General features: G+C 48.3%; 1 protein-coding gene across 1 annotated transcript in view; it reads right to left on the reverse strand.

The window, feature by feature from the left end:
• The window catches only part of LOC133440807 (NACHT, LRR and PYD domains-containing protein 12-like), a 24,334-nt gene extending 7,928 nt beyond the window's left edge, over positions 1 to 16,406 (reverse strand). The window contains exons 1-11 of the mRNA XM_061718131.1: positions 16,272 to 16,406; positions 12,009 to 12,134; positions 11,755 to 11,931; positions 11,393 to 11,548; positions 7,872 to 7,950; positions 7,192 to 7,399; positions 4,898 to 6,746; positions 3,715 to 3,888; positions 3,383 to 3,553; positions 287 to 336; positions 7 to 183 (exon numbers count right to left, since the gene is read on the reverse strand). Of these exons, the coding sequence (XP_061574115.1) occupies positions 7 to 183; positions 287 to 336; positions 3,383 to 3,553; positions 3,715 to 3,888; positions 4,898 to 6,746; positions 7,192 to 7,399; positions 7,872 to 7,950; positions 11,393 to 11,548; positions 11,755 to 11,931; positions 12,009 to 12,091 (3,124 nt within the window). The 5' untranslated portion in view covers positions 12,092 to 12,134; positions 16,272 to 16,406. The remainder of the gene's footprint in view (positions 1 to 6; positions 184 to 286; positions 337 to 3,382; positions 3,554 to 3,714; positions 3,889 to 4,897; positions 6,747 to 7,191; positions 7,400 to 7,871; positions 7,951 to 11,392; positions 11,549 to 11,754; positions 11,932 to 12,008; positions 12,135 to 16,271) is intronic.
• Between the last annotated feature and the right edge of the window lie 304 nt (positions 16,407 to 16,710).

Below are 16,710 nucleotides of genomic sequence, written 5' to 3' on the forward strand. Positions count from 1 at the left end.
AGTAACAGCGACCCGTCGGAACTTCTCTACACAGAAGCTGGTACCAGGGACCAAACCTGTCTGGATGATCAGGATATGGCTGATACTCCTCCTCCTCCTCCACACACATCATCTTCCTGTTGTCGTCAGACAGTTTGATGCGTTTGTGGACTGTGTTTGTGTCGACGGTGAGTTGACAGGAATCTGATGGAGAGAACAAACAAGCATCTGCAGTTATTATTGATCAGTTATTGATCACTGATGGACTCATGAACGAGTGAAGATGGTTGAATAAAAACACACTTACACTTCCTCAGACCTCCTGGTGTCAGCCATCGTTGTCCAGCAGGCTCCACCCTGGAAGGAGGAGGTGGGGGAGGGGGGACAGACCAGCTCAGTCTCTCTCAGAGGAGGCAGAGATGTCAGAGCCCCCCCCCCCCCCATCACCTGTTGGACACTCCTGTATCCACTACACCCCCCCATCACCTGTTGGACACTCCTGTATCCACTACACCCCCCCATCACCTGTTGGACACTCCTGTATCCACTACACCCCCCCATCACCTGTTGGACACTCCCGTATCCACTACACCCCCCCCCATCACCTGTTGGACACTCCTGTATCCACTACCCCCCCCCCCCCCCCCATCACCTGTTGGACACTCCTGTATCCACTACACCCCCCCATCACCTGTTGGACACTCCTGTATCCACTACACCCCCCCATCACCTGTTGGACACTCCTGTATCCACTACACCCCCCCATCACCTGTTGGACACTCCCGTATCCACTACACCCCCCCCCCCCCATCACCTGTTGGACACTCCTGTATCCACTACACCCCCCCATCACCTGTTGGACACTCCCGTATCCACTACACCCCCCCCCCCCATCACCTGTTGGACACTCCCGTATCCACTACACCCCCCCCATCACCTGTTGGACACTCCCGTATCCACTACACCCCCCCCCCATCACCTGTTGGACACTCCTGTATCCACTACACCCCCCCATCACCTGTTGGACACTCCTGTATCCACTACATTCCACCACAGCCCTTATCAACCACCTGAGGTGGAGGAAGACCCCCACACCACCAAGACCACCACCATATACCCCCCCCCCAGCAGTGTGTCCTACCTGAGAGTGTCCTACCTGAGTGTCCTACCTGAGTGTGTCCTACCTGAGAGTGTCCTAACTGAGTGTCCTATCTGAGAGTGTCCTACCTGAGTGTCCTACCTGAGAGTGTCCTACCTGAGAGTGTCCTACCTGAGAGTGTCCTACCTGAGAGTGTCCTACCTGAGGGTGTCCTACCTGAGTGTGTCCTACCTGAGGGTGTCCTACCTGAGTGTGTCCTACCTGAGGGTGTCCTACCTGAGAGTGTCCTACCTGAGAGTGTCCTACCTGAGAGTGTCCTACCTTTAGTGTCCTACCTGAGAGTGTCCTACCTGAGAGTGTCCTACCTGAGGGTGTCCTACCTGAGTGTGTCCTACCTGAGTGTGTCCTACCTGAGAGTATCCTACCTGAGAGTATCCTACCTGAGAGTGTCCTACCTGAGTGTGTCCTACCTGAGGGTGTCCTACCTGAGAGTGTCCTACCTGAGAGTGTCCTACCTTTAGTGTCCTACCTGAGAGTGTCCTACCTGAGAGTGTCCTACCTGAGGGTGTCCTACCTGAGTGTGTCCTACCTGAGTGTGTCCTACCTGAGAGTATCCTACCTGAGAGTGTCCTACCTGAGAGTGTCCTACCTGAGTGTGTCCTACCTGAGGGTGTCCTACCTGAGAGTGTCCTACCTGAGAGTGTCCTACCTTTAGTGTCCTACCTGAGGGTGTCCTACCTGAGTGTGTCCTACCTGAGTGTGTCCTACCTGAGAGTGTCCTACCTGAGAGTGTCCTACCTGAGAGTGTCCTACCTGAGAGTGTCCTACCTGAGTGTGTCCTACCTGAGAGTGTCCTACCTGAGAGTGTCCTACCTGAGAGTGTCCTACCTGAGAGTGTCCTACCTGAGGGTGTCCTACCTGAGTGTGTCCTACCTGAGGGTGTCCTACCTGAGAGTGTCCTACCTTTAGTGTCCTACCTGAGGGTGTCCTACCTGAGTGTGTCCTACCTGAGGGTGTCCTACCTGAGAGTGTCCTACCTGAGAGTGTCCTACCTTAGAGTGTCCTACCTTTAGTGTCCTACCTGAGGGTGTCCTACCTGAGTGTGTCCTACCTGAGGGTGTCCTACCTGAGGGTGTCCTACCTGAGAGTGTCCTACCTTTAGTGTCCTACCTGAGGGTGTCCTACCTGAGTGTGTCCTACCTGAGGGTGTCCTACCTGAGAGTGTCCTACCTGAGAGTGTCCTACCTTAGAGTGTCCTACCTTTAGTGTCCTACCTGAGGGTGTCCTACCTGAGAGTGTCCTACCTGAGAGTGTCCTACCTGAGAGTGTCCTACCTTTAGTGTCCTACCTGAGAGTGTCCTACCTGAGAGTGTCCTACCTGAGGGTGTCCTACCTGAGTGTGTCCTACCTGAGTGTGTCCTACCTGAGAGTATCCTACCTGAGAGTATCCTACCTGAGAGTGTCCTACCTGAGTGTGTCCTACCTGAGGGTGTCCTACCTGAGAGTGTCCTACCTGAGAGTGTCCTACCTTTAGTGTCCTACCTGAGAGTGTCCTACCTGAGAGTGTCCTACCTGAGGGTGTCCTACCTGAGTGTGTCCTACCTGAGTGTGTCCTACCTGAGAGTATCCTACCTGAGAGTGTCCTACCTGAGAGTGTCCTACCTGAGTGTGTCCTACCTGAGGGTGTCCTACCTGAGAGTGTCCTACCTGAGAGTGTCCTACCTTTAGTGTCCTACCTGAGGGTGTCCTACCTGAGTGTGTCCTACCTGAGTGTGTCCTACCTGAGAGTGTCCTACCTGAGAGTGTCCTACCTGAGAGTGTCCTACCTGAGAGTGTCCTACCTGAGTGTGTCCTACCTGAGAGTGTCCTACCTGAGAGTGTCCTACCTGAGAGTGTCCTACCTGAGAGTGTCCTACCTGAGGGTGTCCTACCTGAGTGTGTCCTACCTGAGGGTGTCCTACCTGAGAGTGTCCTACCTTTAGTGTCCTACCTGAGGGTGTCCTACCTGAGTGTGTCCTACCTGAGGGTGTCCTACCTGAGAGTGTCCTACCTGAGAGTGTCCTACCTTAGAGTGTCCTACCTTTAGTGTCCTACCTGAGGGTGTCCTACCTGAGTGTGTCCTACCTGAGGGTGTCCTACCTGAGAGTGTCCTACCTGAGAGTGTCCTACCTGAGAGTGTCCTACCTGAGAGTGTCCTACCTGAGGGTGTCCTACCTGAGAGTGTCCTACCTGAGTGTGTCCTACCTGAGGGAGTCCTACCTGATGGTGTCCTACCTGAGAGTGTCCTACCTGAGAGTGTCCTACCTGAGAGTGCCTAGTCTCCAGCGGGGATCCTCCAGTCTAGACAGAAGCTTCCCTGCTGACTCTCCTGGATGGTTGTAGCTCAGGTCCAGCTCTCTCAGGTGGGAGGGGTTGGAGGTCAGAGCTGAGACCAGAGAAGAACTTCCTTCCTCTGAAATCAGACAGCCTGACAGCCTGCAGACACACAACACAGGTCTATGCATGTCCTCTGCTCAAGTGTCCTGCTGCAGACACACAACACAGGTCTGCTGCACGTTCTCTGCTCAAGTGTCCTGCTGCAGACACGTGTAGCAGCAGGTTCTCTGGACCTGGAAAAGACTTGAATGAATCCTGACCTGAGAGACTCCAGTTTACAGTGTGGACTCTCCAGTCCAGGACACAGCTGCTCCAGTCCAGAATCCTGCAGGTCGTTGTTGCTCAGGTCCAGTTCTGTCAGACTGGAGGACTGAGAGCTGAGAACTGAGGACAGAAGTGGACAGATGTCCTCTGAGAGGTGACAGCTACTCAGTCTGCAGACGGAAGAAAAGAACAAAAACCAGGTTAATTCACTGTTGTGGAAGAAAATGTAGTTGTGTCTCCAACTGTTCTGCTGGTCTTCAGCTCATCCTGCCCTCCAGGACAAACAGAAATGAAAGTGTTTCCTTGTCAGAGTTCATGCTTGTGTGTGATTTTAGGTCCAATATGTCATTAAAGTCTCTGGAAATGAAAGAACCAGCGTAAACTTACTCATGTGAGGTTGTGCTGAAAAAAAGACCCAAACAAGTGAAGAAAACATGAAATGTGGAGGCCAGATGACAGTCCTGCCGGGGCCCCGGACAAAATAATCTAAGATGGGCCCCCCTGCACCCGGATCTCTCCTTCTCCCTCTTCTTCTCCTCTCGCTCTGCTCTTCAGGTTTTTATACAAGCTAATGGACGTTAACATTAGAGCTAGCCAGCTAGGTTAAGTAACAAGGTTGGTAAACGTTGTAACTGTTTCTTACCTTGCTCTACGCTGACTTTATTAATTCCAGCTTCACCATCACCCCCTTTTTAAAATATTTGTGTAGAGAATCTCTGAGGCCTCTATTTTCTTCTTCTCTTTTCTCTTCTTTTCTGAGCACCAGACTTGTGCTGACCGGACATTTTGACCATTCTAATGGTTGAATTAAATGATAACGTCAAATTTTGATCAGCGGCCAAACCATTTTAGTGTTGGGGGTTCTTGACCACTATTTTCAAGGACAATTAGGAAGAAAACAAATAACAATCTTTTATGTAACTTAAATACTACATATTTTTTCCACAAATAGGCATATTTTGAAACATTTTGAAAAATGATTCCATAATTTAATGAGAATAAAAAAAATGTAAAAATTAAAAAAAAAAAAATTGAGGGGCCAGTTCTTGGCCCCCCCCTACCCTGGACAACAGACCCGTTTGTCCCCCCCTATCAGCGGGCGTGTGTGGAGGTAAAACCAGATGTAGTCAGACATTAGCCTCCACTCCAGAGGTCCAACATGTGTCTGTTGGTACTTACAGAACTTTCTTGGAGGCTTTGACCACCGGCAGCAGCCTCCGTAGAACCTCCTCTGAAGCTCGGAACCTCTTCAGGTCAAACACCTCCAGATCTTCTCCTGATGACAGTAAGATGAAGACCAGAGCCGACCACTGAGCAGGAGACAGTTCATCTGTGGAGAGACGTCCAGACCTCAGGGACCGTTGGACCTCCTCCACCAGAGAACGATGGTTCAGTTCATTCAGACAGTGGAACAGGTTGATGCTTCTCTCTGCAGACAGATCCTCACTGATCTTCTCCTTGATGTATTCGATAGTTTCCTGATTGTTCTGTGAACTTCTTTGGTTTGATGTCATCAGACCTCGTAGGAGGTTCTGATTGGTCTCCAATGAAAGGCCCAGGAGGAAGCGCAGGAACAAGTCCAGGTGTCCGTTGGGACTCTGTAAGGCCTTGTCCACAGCTGTCTGATAGAAGAGAGTCTCATCATCATCATCATCATCATCATCATCATCATCATCATCACCATCATCATCATCATCATCTGTTTCAGATGTGTGAGAGGTTGCCTGTTCCTCCAGCAGGTTGACTCCAAACTTGATGAAGGTCAGATGGACATGAAGAGCAGCCAGAAACTCCTGAACACTCAGATGGATGAAGCAGAAGACCTGGTCCTGGTACAGGCCGCTCTCCTCTCTAAAGATCTGGGTGAACACTCCTGAGTAAACTGAAGCCTCTCTGACATCGATGCCACACTCTCTCAGGTCTGGTTCATAGAAGATCAGGTTTCCTTTCTGCAGCTGCTCAAAAGCCAGTTTTCCCAGAGACTCCACCATCTCCCTGCTCTCTGGACTCCAGTGTGGATCCGTCTCAGCTCCTCCGTCATACTTGACCTTCTTCAGTTTGGCCTGGACCACCAGGAAGTGGATGTACATCTCAGTCAGGGTCTTGGGCAGCTCCCCTCCCTCTCTGGTTTTCAGGACTTTCTCCAGGACGTTCTCCAGGACCGTAGCAGTGATCCAGCAGAAGACTGGGATGTGGCACATGATGTGGAGGCTCCGTGATGTCTTGATGTGGGAGATGATCCTCCTCCTCTGCTTCTTATTTCTGAACCTTTTACTGAAGTATTCCTCCTTCTGTGGGTCAGTGAACCCTCTGACCTCCGTCACCATGGAGACACACTCAGGAGGGATCTGATTGGCTGCTGCGGGTCGTGTGGTGATCCAGAGACGAGCAGAAGGAAGGAGGTTCCCCCTGATGAGGTTTGTCAGCAGCACGTCCACTGAGGTGGACCTTCTGGGATCACTGAGGAATGTAGAGTTGTGGAAGTCCAGAGGAAGTCGACTCTCATCCAGACCGTCAAAGATGAACACGACCTGGAACTCTTCAAAGCTGCAGATTTCTTTGGTTTCAGAGAAGAATCGATGAACTAGTTCCACCAAGCTGAACTTCTCCTCTTTCAGAACATTCAGCTGTCTGAAGGTGAATGGAAGCAGGAACTGGATGTCCTGGTTGGTTCTGCCTTCAGCCCAGTCCAGACTGAACTTCTGTGTTAGGACTGTTTTCCCGATGCCGGCCACTCCCTTCGTCATCACCGTTCTGATTTGTTCATCTGTTCCAGGTGGGGGTTTAAAGATGTCTTCCTGTCTGATGGCTGTTTCTGCTCCGTCTGGTTTCCTGGAAGCTGCTTCAATCTGTCTGACTTCATGTTCATGGTTGACCTCTCCGGTCCCTCCCTCTGTGATGTAGAGCTCCGTGTAGATCTGCTCCAGAAGGGTTGTCTTTCCTGCTTTAATGATTCCCTCAGACACATGCTTGTACTTCTTCTGCAGCTGAACTTTGAGTTTGGATTGACAAACGGCAGCGACGGTCTCTAAATAAAGATAAAGAAAACCACTTAGTGCTTTAAAACCAGTCCACAACAAGTTCTACTTCCTTTAAAGAATCAACATTTCAACATTCACTGATCAGCCGTTCAATGAGGAGAATTGAAGCGTTTTCCTCCCAAAAACCCTCAGATCAATCAGAGGAACAACAACAGTGTTTCCTCTACGATTCACTTCAGACACACCAGTTGTGTTTGTTTTGTGTTTGCTGGAAATGAATATTGAATCCACACGGTTCAACTCTTTAGAATGAAACTTTAATTTACTGGGATATTAATGACCCTATTAATGAATGTTCCTAACAGAAGATGAGCTGAGTTCCTCCACCTTCCAGTGGGTTTAATGTTGTGTCTGATCTGTGAATGTTGGTCCTCTACTGAGACATTGGGTGTGGTTTATCCAGCAGCTCAGATGTTCAGAGAAACGTCTTACTGCTCTGCAGGAGGTCGGCCAGCTTCTCCTGCTTCCTCCTCCTCAAGAACTTCACTGTGATCTTCATTAATGTCTCTCTGATGCTCTTCTGCTCTTCATCTTCATCCTCCTCCAGACTCTCTGAGGATTCTGGGTAATCTGGACTCAGAACCTTCAGGATATTCTTCAGCTCGTCCTTCACAAACATGACGATGTCGTCCTCCAGCAGCTGGAACAGAAGACCACATGAAGGACAAAACCAGACTGAAACCATGGAGACAAACATCAGGTCAATGATGGACAGACTGACAGTCCACTGGTCTCCAGAGACCAGCATGGAGACAAACATCAGGTCCATGATGGACAGACTGACAGTCCACTGGTCTCCAGAGACCAGCATGGAGACAAACATCAGGTCCATGATGGACAGACTGACAGTCCACTGGTCTCCAGAGACCAGCATGGAGACAAACATCAGGTCCATGTTGGACAGACTGACAGTCCACTGGTCTCCAGAGACCAGCATGCAGACAAACATCAGGTCCATGTTGGACAGACTGACAATCCACTGGTCTCCAGAGACCAGCATGGAGACAAACATCAGGTCCATGTTGGACAGACTGACAGTCCACTGGTCTCCAGAGACCAGCATGCAGATGGACATCAGGACAGATGGAGACAGTTGTTGTTCATGTACAGACCTGAAAGACGGAGTCCAGCTGGGTCTGATGCTGCTGGACAGACGGACCACTGGGGGACTCTGAGATCTGCTGGTCCACTCTGTGTAGGAATCATGAAGAACTAGGTCACATGATGTCTGAAGGTCCATGGAGTCATGTTTGGATGAGGACAATCCACCAGAGGACTTCCTGTCATGTTAAAGGTTCTCTGGTCCTCCTGAGACTGAGGACGTCCACGTCTCTCTCCCAGTACCAGCTCTCAATCTGGTGGTACAAGAAGGTCCAGCAAGTGTCCACAAAGACCAGCTTCCGCCCACCAACATCCTCATTACAAAACTGACCACCATCGGCCTGCCCCCTCTCACATGCACCTGGATAAAAAACTTTCTCACCAACCGACCCCAGACTGTGAGACTCGGCCCCCACCTGTCCTCCACCCGCATGCTGAGCACCGGCTCTCCACAGGGCTGTGTTCTGGGCCCCCTCCTGTTCAGCCTCTACACCAATGACTGCAGTCCCACCCACAACAACAACCTGATAGTGAAGTTTGCTGACGACACTACAGTGGTCGGACTCATCTCAAAGGGGGACGAGGAACCTACAGAGAGGAGGTCCTGAAGTTGACAGCCTGGTGCTCAGAGAACAACCTCACTCTGAACACCGGGAAAACCAAGGAGAACTGTGGCAGGGTGGAGGAGCAGCCACTCAGGTTGATTGGGGACAGGTGTGTCCCATCAACCTCTCCACCCTGGCTGCCTTCATAAGGCGTGGCTGCACAGCAGCAAGGGCTGTTGGAGAGGCTGCTGAAGCCGAAGCACGTGTGTCCTGGGTGTTCTGGTGAATAAAGAGGTTTTGCACTAAACTCCGTGTCCTCTCTGTCCTGTCGGTCGGGCCCCCGTAGCACTCGCCCTGCTACATTGGCGCCCAACGTGGGGCCCGACAGGATGGAGGAGGGAGGCACGGAGCGGGCCCTGGAAGCGCTGGCCCATGCCCTGGCGGACCTGGCAGCCCTGCTTCAGGGCCAGGGGGAGCAGAAGCTTGCGGCGCTGGAAGCGCTGGTGGCACCGCAGCCGGCAGGCAGAGGCTGCGGGACCCGCGGAGCGACCCACCCCGGCGCCGGTGTAGCAGGGCGAGTGCTACGGGGGCCCGACCGACAGGACTAGGGATGGGAATTGATAAGATTTTTTCGATTCCGATTCTCTTATCGATTCTGCTTATCGATTCGATTCTTTATCGATTCTCTTATCGATTCTCATTTGGAAAAAAAGGAGAAGAAACAATTTTAGTATCAACTTTGTTTTAATAAAACAAAGTTGATACTAAAATTGTTTCTTTGTTTCAATTTCTTTGTTTCTCCGATCTTTTTTGTTCAAAGATATAAAACTTTTATATCTTTGAACAAAAAAAATATAATGAGGTCTTAAGACGCCCCAGCCTTGGGCTCCTCGATGGGTCCAGGGGGTCCCCACAAAATGATTTGTAATATACAGTAAAATATGTATTTAATATAAAATAATAATAATAAAATAAATATTCTTCTGCAGAAATTAACTAAAAACAACAAATTATTTTGTAGCAATTACACAAGAATGTCCAGTAACATGTTCAACACCACAAACTTAGTCACTGCTGGTGACATCCATCTATTCTGGCCTGATTCTCTTCCCTGCTGATGAGAGGAGAAGCTAGTGGTAAATGCTCTTTAACTTCTCCATAGATGAGCTGACGAGCTGCAGCTGTGTCAGGAGAGCTCCGCTGTCCGCCGGAGCGCAGCTCTTCTAAAGCATGATTTATGGTTCTGCGTTACACCAACGCAGAGCCCTCGGCGCAGGCTCTGCGTTGGTGTAACGCAGAACCATAAATCAGCCTTACCACACGCCGGCTGACTCCGCACTCCCAGCGCATCAGCCGGCCGAGTCCTAACAGTTTCCCCCCTTTGTTGAAATGTCCACATTGCAAGAATTGTCGCCCTGTTGTCCTTTTTGGTAAAATGTAACCAAACTTTCCAGCGTTTATGCCGCTTTGTCCCCGTGTTTTCCTGCTGGGCGCGGATGCACACGCTGCGCAACGTGATTGGTGACGTCATTCGCGCCCACTGGAATCGATAAGGGAATCGTTTGGGAAAAAGGCAAACGATTCCAAGGAATTGAAACACTGGGAACCGGTTCTCAACAAGAACCGGTTCTCGATTCCCATCCCTAGACAGGACAGAGAGGGCAGGGAGTTTCAGTGCAAAACCTTTTTATTCACCAGAACACCCAGGACACACGTGCTTCGGCTCCTTCACAGCGGACCAGCCCCTTCTCCAGGAGCAGCCACACCTTATAAAGGCAGGCAGGGTAGAGAGGTTGATGGGACACACCTGTGACCCATCACCTGAGGGGCTGCTGCTCCTCCACCCTGCCACAAGAACATTGTCAACTTCAGGAACCAGAACACCGACCCAGCCCCCCTCTACATCAACGGCCAGAGAGTGGAAAGGGTACATTCCTTCCGGTTTCTTGGCCTCCTCATCTCCGACAGCATCTCCTGGTCTGAGAACATCACCGCCATCACCAAAAAGGCTCAGCAGCGGCTGCACTTCCTGAGAGTCCTCAGGAGATACAAGCTGGACTCCAACCTGCTGCTGACCTTCTACCGCTCATCCATCCAGAGCTGCTGTACTGTATCACAGTCTGGTACGGCAGCTGTACTGCTGCGGACAGAGGAAGGCTGCAGAGGTGAAAGCAGCGCAGAGGATCATCGGCTGCCCCCCTGACGGAGATTTACACCTCCCGCTGCCTCAGCAGAGCCACTAACATCATCAAAGACAGCTCCCACCCCGGCTCTGACCTTTGACCTGTTTGACCTTCAGGAAGACGCTACAGAGTCATCAGGTCAAAAACAAACAGATTCAAAAACAGCTTTTCCCCCAAAGCCATAATCACCTGAACAACATGTGAATGTCTTCGTTACTGTTTTTACCGTGCAAAACTTCTATCTGTGCAATAATCCATTACATGTGTAACTATAAACTATCATCTGTAAATAGAATCTTTGGTCTTCATTATTCAAATGCACCTTAACCTTTTTTATATTATTTATATTTCTTATATTCTTATATTTCTTATTGTTTGCACTATTGTTTCTTATTTGTCTTGCACTGGAGAAGTGATGCTGCTTTCAATCTCACTGTACCAGGTACACCGACAATAAAGTATTCTATTCTATTCTATTCTATTCTATTCTCAACAGATCAATGTCCACATGGTTCCAGGAACCATCTGTCCTCCTGCATCCAGCAACACCGTCCACCTGAGGAGAACTTCCTCCCTAAATGATGTTGCAACCTCAGCAGAAAGATGCCCCTGCTGGACAAACCGCTGAACTACAGTCACTCAGAAGAGACTCCAACACCCCCTTTATAGTCTGCTGTGTTTCTGGAAACATCAACAACCGTCTAAGAATGGCAGCAAAACAGAGAAATGTTCACTTTAAACATGTTACCATGGAAATGTTTCAGTCTCAGTTACGTTTTTCAGAAACATTTATGTAAAACTCACTTCACTGAGGAAGATCGTTGGGTATCTTTAAAATCCCAAATGAAATCCTTTGATGCATCACTCTTCAAGGACACACAGCTGGGACCAGGTCCAGGTCCAGGTCCAGGTCCAGGTCCAGGTCCAGGTCCAGGTCCAGGTCCAGGTCCAGATTGTCTCCTGTAATAAAGGTGTTTGGTGACGTGAGCTCATGTTCTGGTCTCTATAAAGATCCTAGACCCAACTTGTATTGTAATAGATGCTTTATATATAAAACTGAACTGAAAATGATAAAGACACATATTTTTAAAACCAAAATAATCATGTTACGACAAAAACATTTCAGTCTCAGTTACGTTTTTCAGAAACATTTATGTAAAACTCACCTCACTGAGGGAGAACGTTGGGTATCTTTAAAATCCCAAATGAAATCCTTGGATCTGTCACTCTTCAAGGACACACAGCTGGGACCAGGTCCAGGTCCAGGTTCAGGTCCAGATCCAGGTTCAGGTCCAGGTCCAGGTCCAGGTCCAGGTCCAGGTCCAGGTCCAGGTCCAGGTCTCCTGTAATAAAGGTGTTTGGTGACGTGAGGGCTGAACTCTGACGTGCAGAAGAGTCATGGACAGTTAGATCTTCTCACCTCTCTTCTTCTCTCTCAGGTTTTCCCCTCGGGGAGGTTTTGGAGGGAAGGACTCCCTCCTCTCTGTCCTCACACTGATCCATGCTGCTGGATTCACTTCAGCTCACACACACCTTCTACCTTCATCTGCAGAGGAAACACACGTCATGGTAGATGTACAACCACCAGCTCTGACTGATCTTCTCTTCAGATTCATGTCTGACAGCAGTGAGGAAGCTGCTGCACTTCTACTATCCGACCACTAGATGGAGTCGTGGAGCTGCAGCTCAGCTCCCACCCTCAACCCACATTTACACTCCATTTAATCACACGTTTGCTCTTAGTTTCTGTCTCCGGGACAGAAGATCATCTTTGACTCTGAATTACTGAAACACCTTAGACCCTGTAAGTAAGAACAAACACAAAGGGCAGATGTTTATCCGTTTTAGGAGTGAAACTGTGGAACTCATTAGACCACGACCTTAAATTAGCAAACTCAATAAAAGCATACAAGATATTATTCAAAACAAAGGTAATGGACACATTTATAGAAGCAGAATTAGAAAACAGAGAAGAATGACACGTATGTGTGTGTGTGTGTGTGTGTGTGTGTGTGTGTGTGTGTGTGTGTGTGTGTGTGTGTGTGTGTGTGTGTGTGTGTTACTGTGTGTGTGTGTGTGTGTGTGTGTGTGTGTGTGTGTGTGTGTGTGTGTGTGTGTGTGTGTGTGTGTGTGTGTGTGTGTGTGTGTGTGTGTGTGTGTGTGACTGCCCTGCACTGCTTGATTCAAATTTTAAATTGATATTCATTAACAGCAATACTGCTCAAAATTCTGATAATGAAACATGTACGAGCTCTTTATATGAACATAGAAGTGGATCCTCCATAGAGACGACTATTCAATGTAATATTCCGTTTCCCCACGATATGTTGTCAAAATCTACAAACTGGTCCTTTAATGTAATATACAGTATAATTATCATATAAGCGCTGGCCTGGGAAAGTTCCACGATACTAAGCAGACACAGCCTATCCATGCTCTACAAGTCACAAGTTGTAATGGGAAATTTTGGGATAACAATGTTTTTATTCTTTAACACTAATGTACAAATCATTTTGGTATAACAATGTTTTTTGCTTTAACACTAATGCACAAATCCTGTTTTCAAGTGAACATTCCTTGGCGAGGTCATGCTCCTTTGACACAGAGACTAGCATGGTTGCCAGGGTGATATTTTGTCTAGTTGTTCCCGGCATGGCCACTATAAGATAGCGTGTGCTTAAACATTGCTAGGGCATTACTGGCTGACTGAGCGTCTGATCAGATCGGCACTGTGTGATCCTCCATTCATTGAATGTTTTTTCTTTTCATTAAAACTCCAGAAAGACGGCTGAGTGTGTCCTGACATTCATTTAGGGTATACAGTACAACAGTACATACAGTACAAGATCAAATAATGTAATATGTAATCATTTAAAACATGCTATATGTGTACATTTATGTATAAAGAAAACCCTGAAATAATATTTTAATTATTTACTATGTTCACAAATGATACTAAATTAGCATATTAAGAGGTTATAGGTGGATTTTTCAACTCTGTCAGCTTACATGTCAACTCCGTCAGGTGTAGAACCTGATGGAGTTGACGCTGACGGAGTTGACGCTGACGGAGTTGACGCTGACGGAGTTGACGCTGACGGAGTTGACGCTGACGGAGTTGACGCTGACGGAGTTGACGCTGACAGAGTTGACGCTGACAGAGTTGACGCTGACGGAGTTGACAAAAGGGCATGTATTTTCCCGCCAAAACATGTATTGTTCACTGCAGCTAGCTGGTTTTTCCTCAGTTGCCAGCTGTCTCAATAACCTTACTAATATAATGACTTGGATTTATATAGCTCCTTCAAGGCACCGAGAGCTTTACAGAGACCATTATTCATTCATACACATCCTCACTGGTGGTGGTAGCTACGTTTTTGTAGCCACAGCTGCTACGTCTGTAGCCACAGCTGCCCTGGGGCAGACTGCTGCCATATCGCGTCAAACGGCAAAATACCTTAATTCAATCCACTACTGTTAAAAACATTGGCCGGGTTTCCCAGATCCGACCTCTCTTAAGGATTTAAGAGAGGTTCAAAGAAGGTTTCAACTAAGAAGGGGCCCTAAGATACGGTGTTTCTCAGAAGACTTCTTAACACCGCTCTTTAGTTTCGCTCTTTCAGAAGCTCTTTGGAGGAGCTGTCCGGTTCTGAAACCAAATCAATCGATGCCAGGCAAATCGATCACCGATCACTATCAGCGCATTTTCACACGCAGCACTGCTAGCTAACGCACTAATTCCCTGCTGCCTGCGCGTTATGTGTGTTATAATGAAAAACTAAGATGATAAATATACTTCAATGACCCTTTTTCATGATGAAAACAAGACGGCAACTAAATAAGAAGTAGTCTTGGTAAGTAACGAGCCCGAGTCCCCCCGTGTCCCGCCACGGAGCTGCCGCGTTATCGACGCAGCCCTACGCCGTAGCCTACTCCGTAGGGTACGCCGTAGCCTACTCCGTAGGGTACGCCGTAGCCTACTCCGTAGGGTACGCCGGAGTAGTAGTAATACGGCGTACCCTACGGTGTCGCCGCGTCGCCGCGTACCCTACGGCGTAGGCTCTGTGTCGGTGTAACGTGTCGGTGTAACGCAGAGCAGAGACCATTTATTTAATAAATAGCTTGGAGAACAGATTCTGGATCATCTGTAGTTCTGTAGTAATCAAAGGTCGCACGTCAGAGCAGATTTGTTGTTGTTTTGCAAGTTCTGCCCCCAAATCTGCCCCCAAATCTGCCTCCAAATCTGCCCCAAATCTGACCCAAATCTGCCCCCAAATCTGCCCCAAATCTGCCTCCAAATCTGCCCCAAATCTGCCCCAAATCTGCCCCCAAATCTGCCCCCAAATCTGCCCCCAAATCTGCCTCCAAATCTGCCCCAAATCTGCCCCCAAATCTGCCGCCAAATCTGCCCCCAAATCTGCCCCAAATCTGCCTCCAAATCTGCCCCAAATCTGCCCCCAAATCTGCCCCCAAATCTGCCCCAAATCTGCCCCCAAATCTGCCTCCAAATCTGCCCCAAATCTGCCCCCAAATCTGCCTCCAAATCTGCCTCCAAATCTGCCCCAAATCTGCCTCCAAATCTGCCCTAAATCTGCCTCCAAATCTGCCCTAAATCTGCCCCCAAATCTGCCCTACATCTGCCTCCAAATCTGCCCCAAATCTGCCCCCAAATCTGTCCTCAAATCTGCCCCCAAATCTGCCCCAAATCTGTCCTCAAATCTGCCCCCAAATCTGCCCCAAATCTGCCCCAAATCTGCCTCCAAATCTGCCCCCAAATCTGCCCCAAATCTGCCTTAAATCTGCCCCCAAATCTGCCCCAAATCTGTCCCCAAATCTGTCCTCAAATCTGCCCCCAAATCTGCCCCCAAATCTGCCTCCAAATCTGCCCCCAAATCTGCCTCCAAATCTGCCCCCAAATCTGCCTCCAAATCTGCCCCCAAATCTGCCCCCAAATCTGCCCCCAAATCTGCCCCAAATCTGTCCTCAAATCTGCCTCCAAATCTGCCCCTAAATCTGCCCCAAATCTGCCCTAAATCTGCCCCCAAATCTTGTACTTTACAAATTAAAAGCTTGTATTGACCTGTAATTTTATTCCACTAGTTTTTATTTTGGTTCACCAGACAAATGAACGTGAATCTTTAAAGCTGAATGAGGATAAAACAGAGATTCTTTTAGTTGGTCTCATAATACAAAAACAACAGCAACAAACACTTAACATTTACACGTAAAACATCTTAGTGGCAGAAAAGGAGGAACAACAAGGACGTGTAAATAAAAGACAGGTTTATCTACGAGACGTCCCTCATTCAGAGAGTTAATGGCGTTATTGGGAATGAATGAGTTTTTAAATAGTTACGTTAGTCTTTGGTCCACGGTACCGTCTACCTGAGGGAAGTATTTAAACATTTAAACTCTGCAGAGGTTGAGGACGATCATTTACTATCCTAGCAGCTTTGTTTCCGATCACTTCCTTATAAATACCACTTAAGTTTCTCTGTGTCTTCCCTATTATTTTTGAGGCTAGATTCACTATTCTTTGTACTTTTTTGTGTTAAGGTTGCCGTACCACATGTTAAAGGTTCAGATTCCCTCTATGAGTTTCTTATAAAATCTCCAGAATCTGCTTGATCACAGTTATTAAACTACTGACATTCAAAAGTAGAAAAAGGGAAATAAAACTCACACAGTCAGAAACACTTCATCCAGACGAGTCCTCGCTCCATTCTGAGTTGTATTCATGTACAGATGGTTTATTTTATGTTAAATAAATGTAATGTTTCTGGGTGAGAGTTAGCCTGCAATCTGAGCTGTGATGTCATAAAGTAGACTGATGTCTCCAACTGCAGAAACACTGAACTTTGTTCTCCAGAATGCTGCAGTAAAACTTGTTATTAGATTAATATTTAACATCCAGCAGGCAGAAGCTGCCACCGCCTTTAGCTAGCCGCTAACCGCTAAGATCCCGGGTCAGGACTCTGAGATCACGGTTCAGAAAGAGATTTACAATATATGTGTTAGCAACTACTGAAGACAACAGCAGCTACTTCGTAGGCCAAAGAGAGGACTGGCCCTTTAACGGACCCTCATCACACTAATCTGCCCCAAATCTGGATCAAAATCTG

This window comes from Cololabis saira, chromosome 3 (genome assembly GCF_033807715.1).
Source record: "Cololabis saira isolate AMF1-May2022 chromosome 3, fColSai1.1, whole genome shotgun sequence".
NCBI lineage: Eukaryota > Metazoa > Chordata > Actinopteri > Beloniformes > Belonidae > Cololabis > Cololabis saira.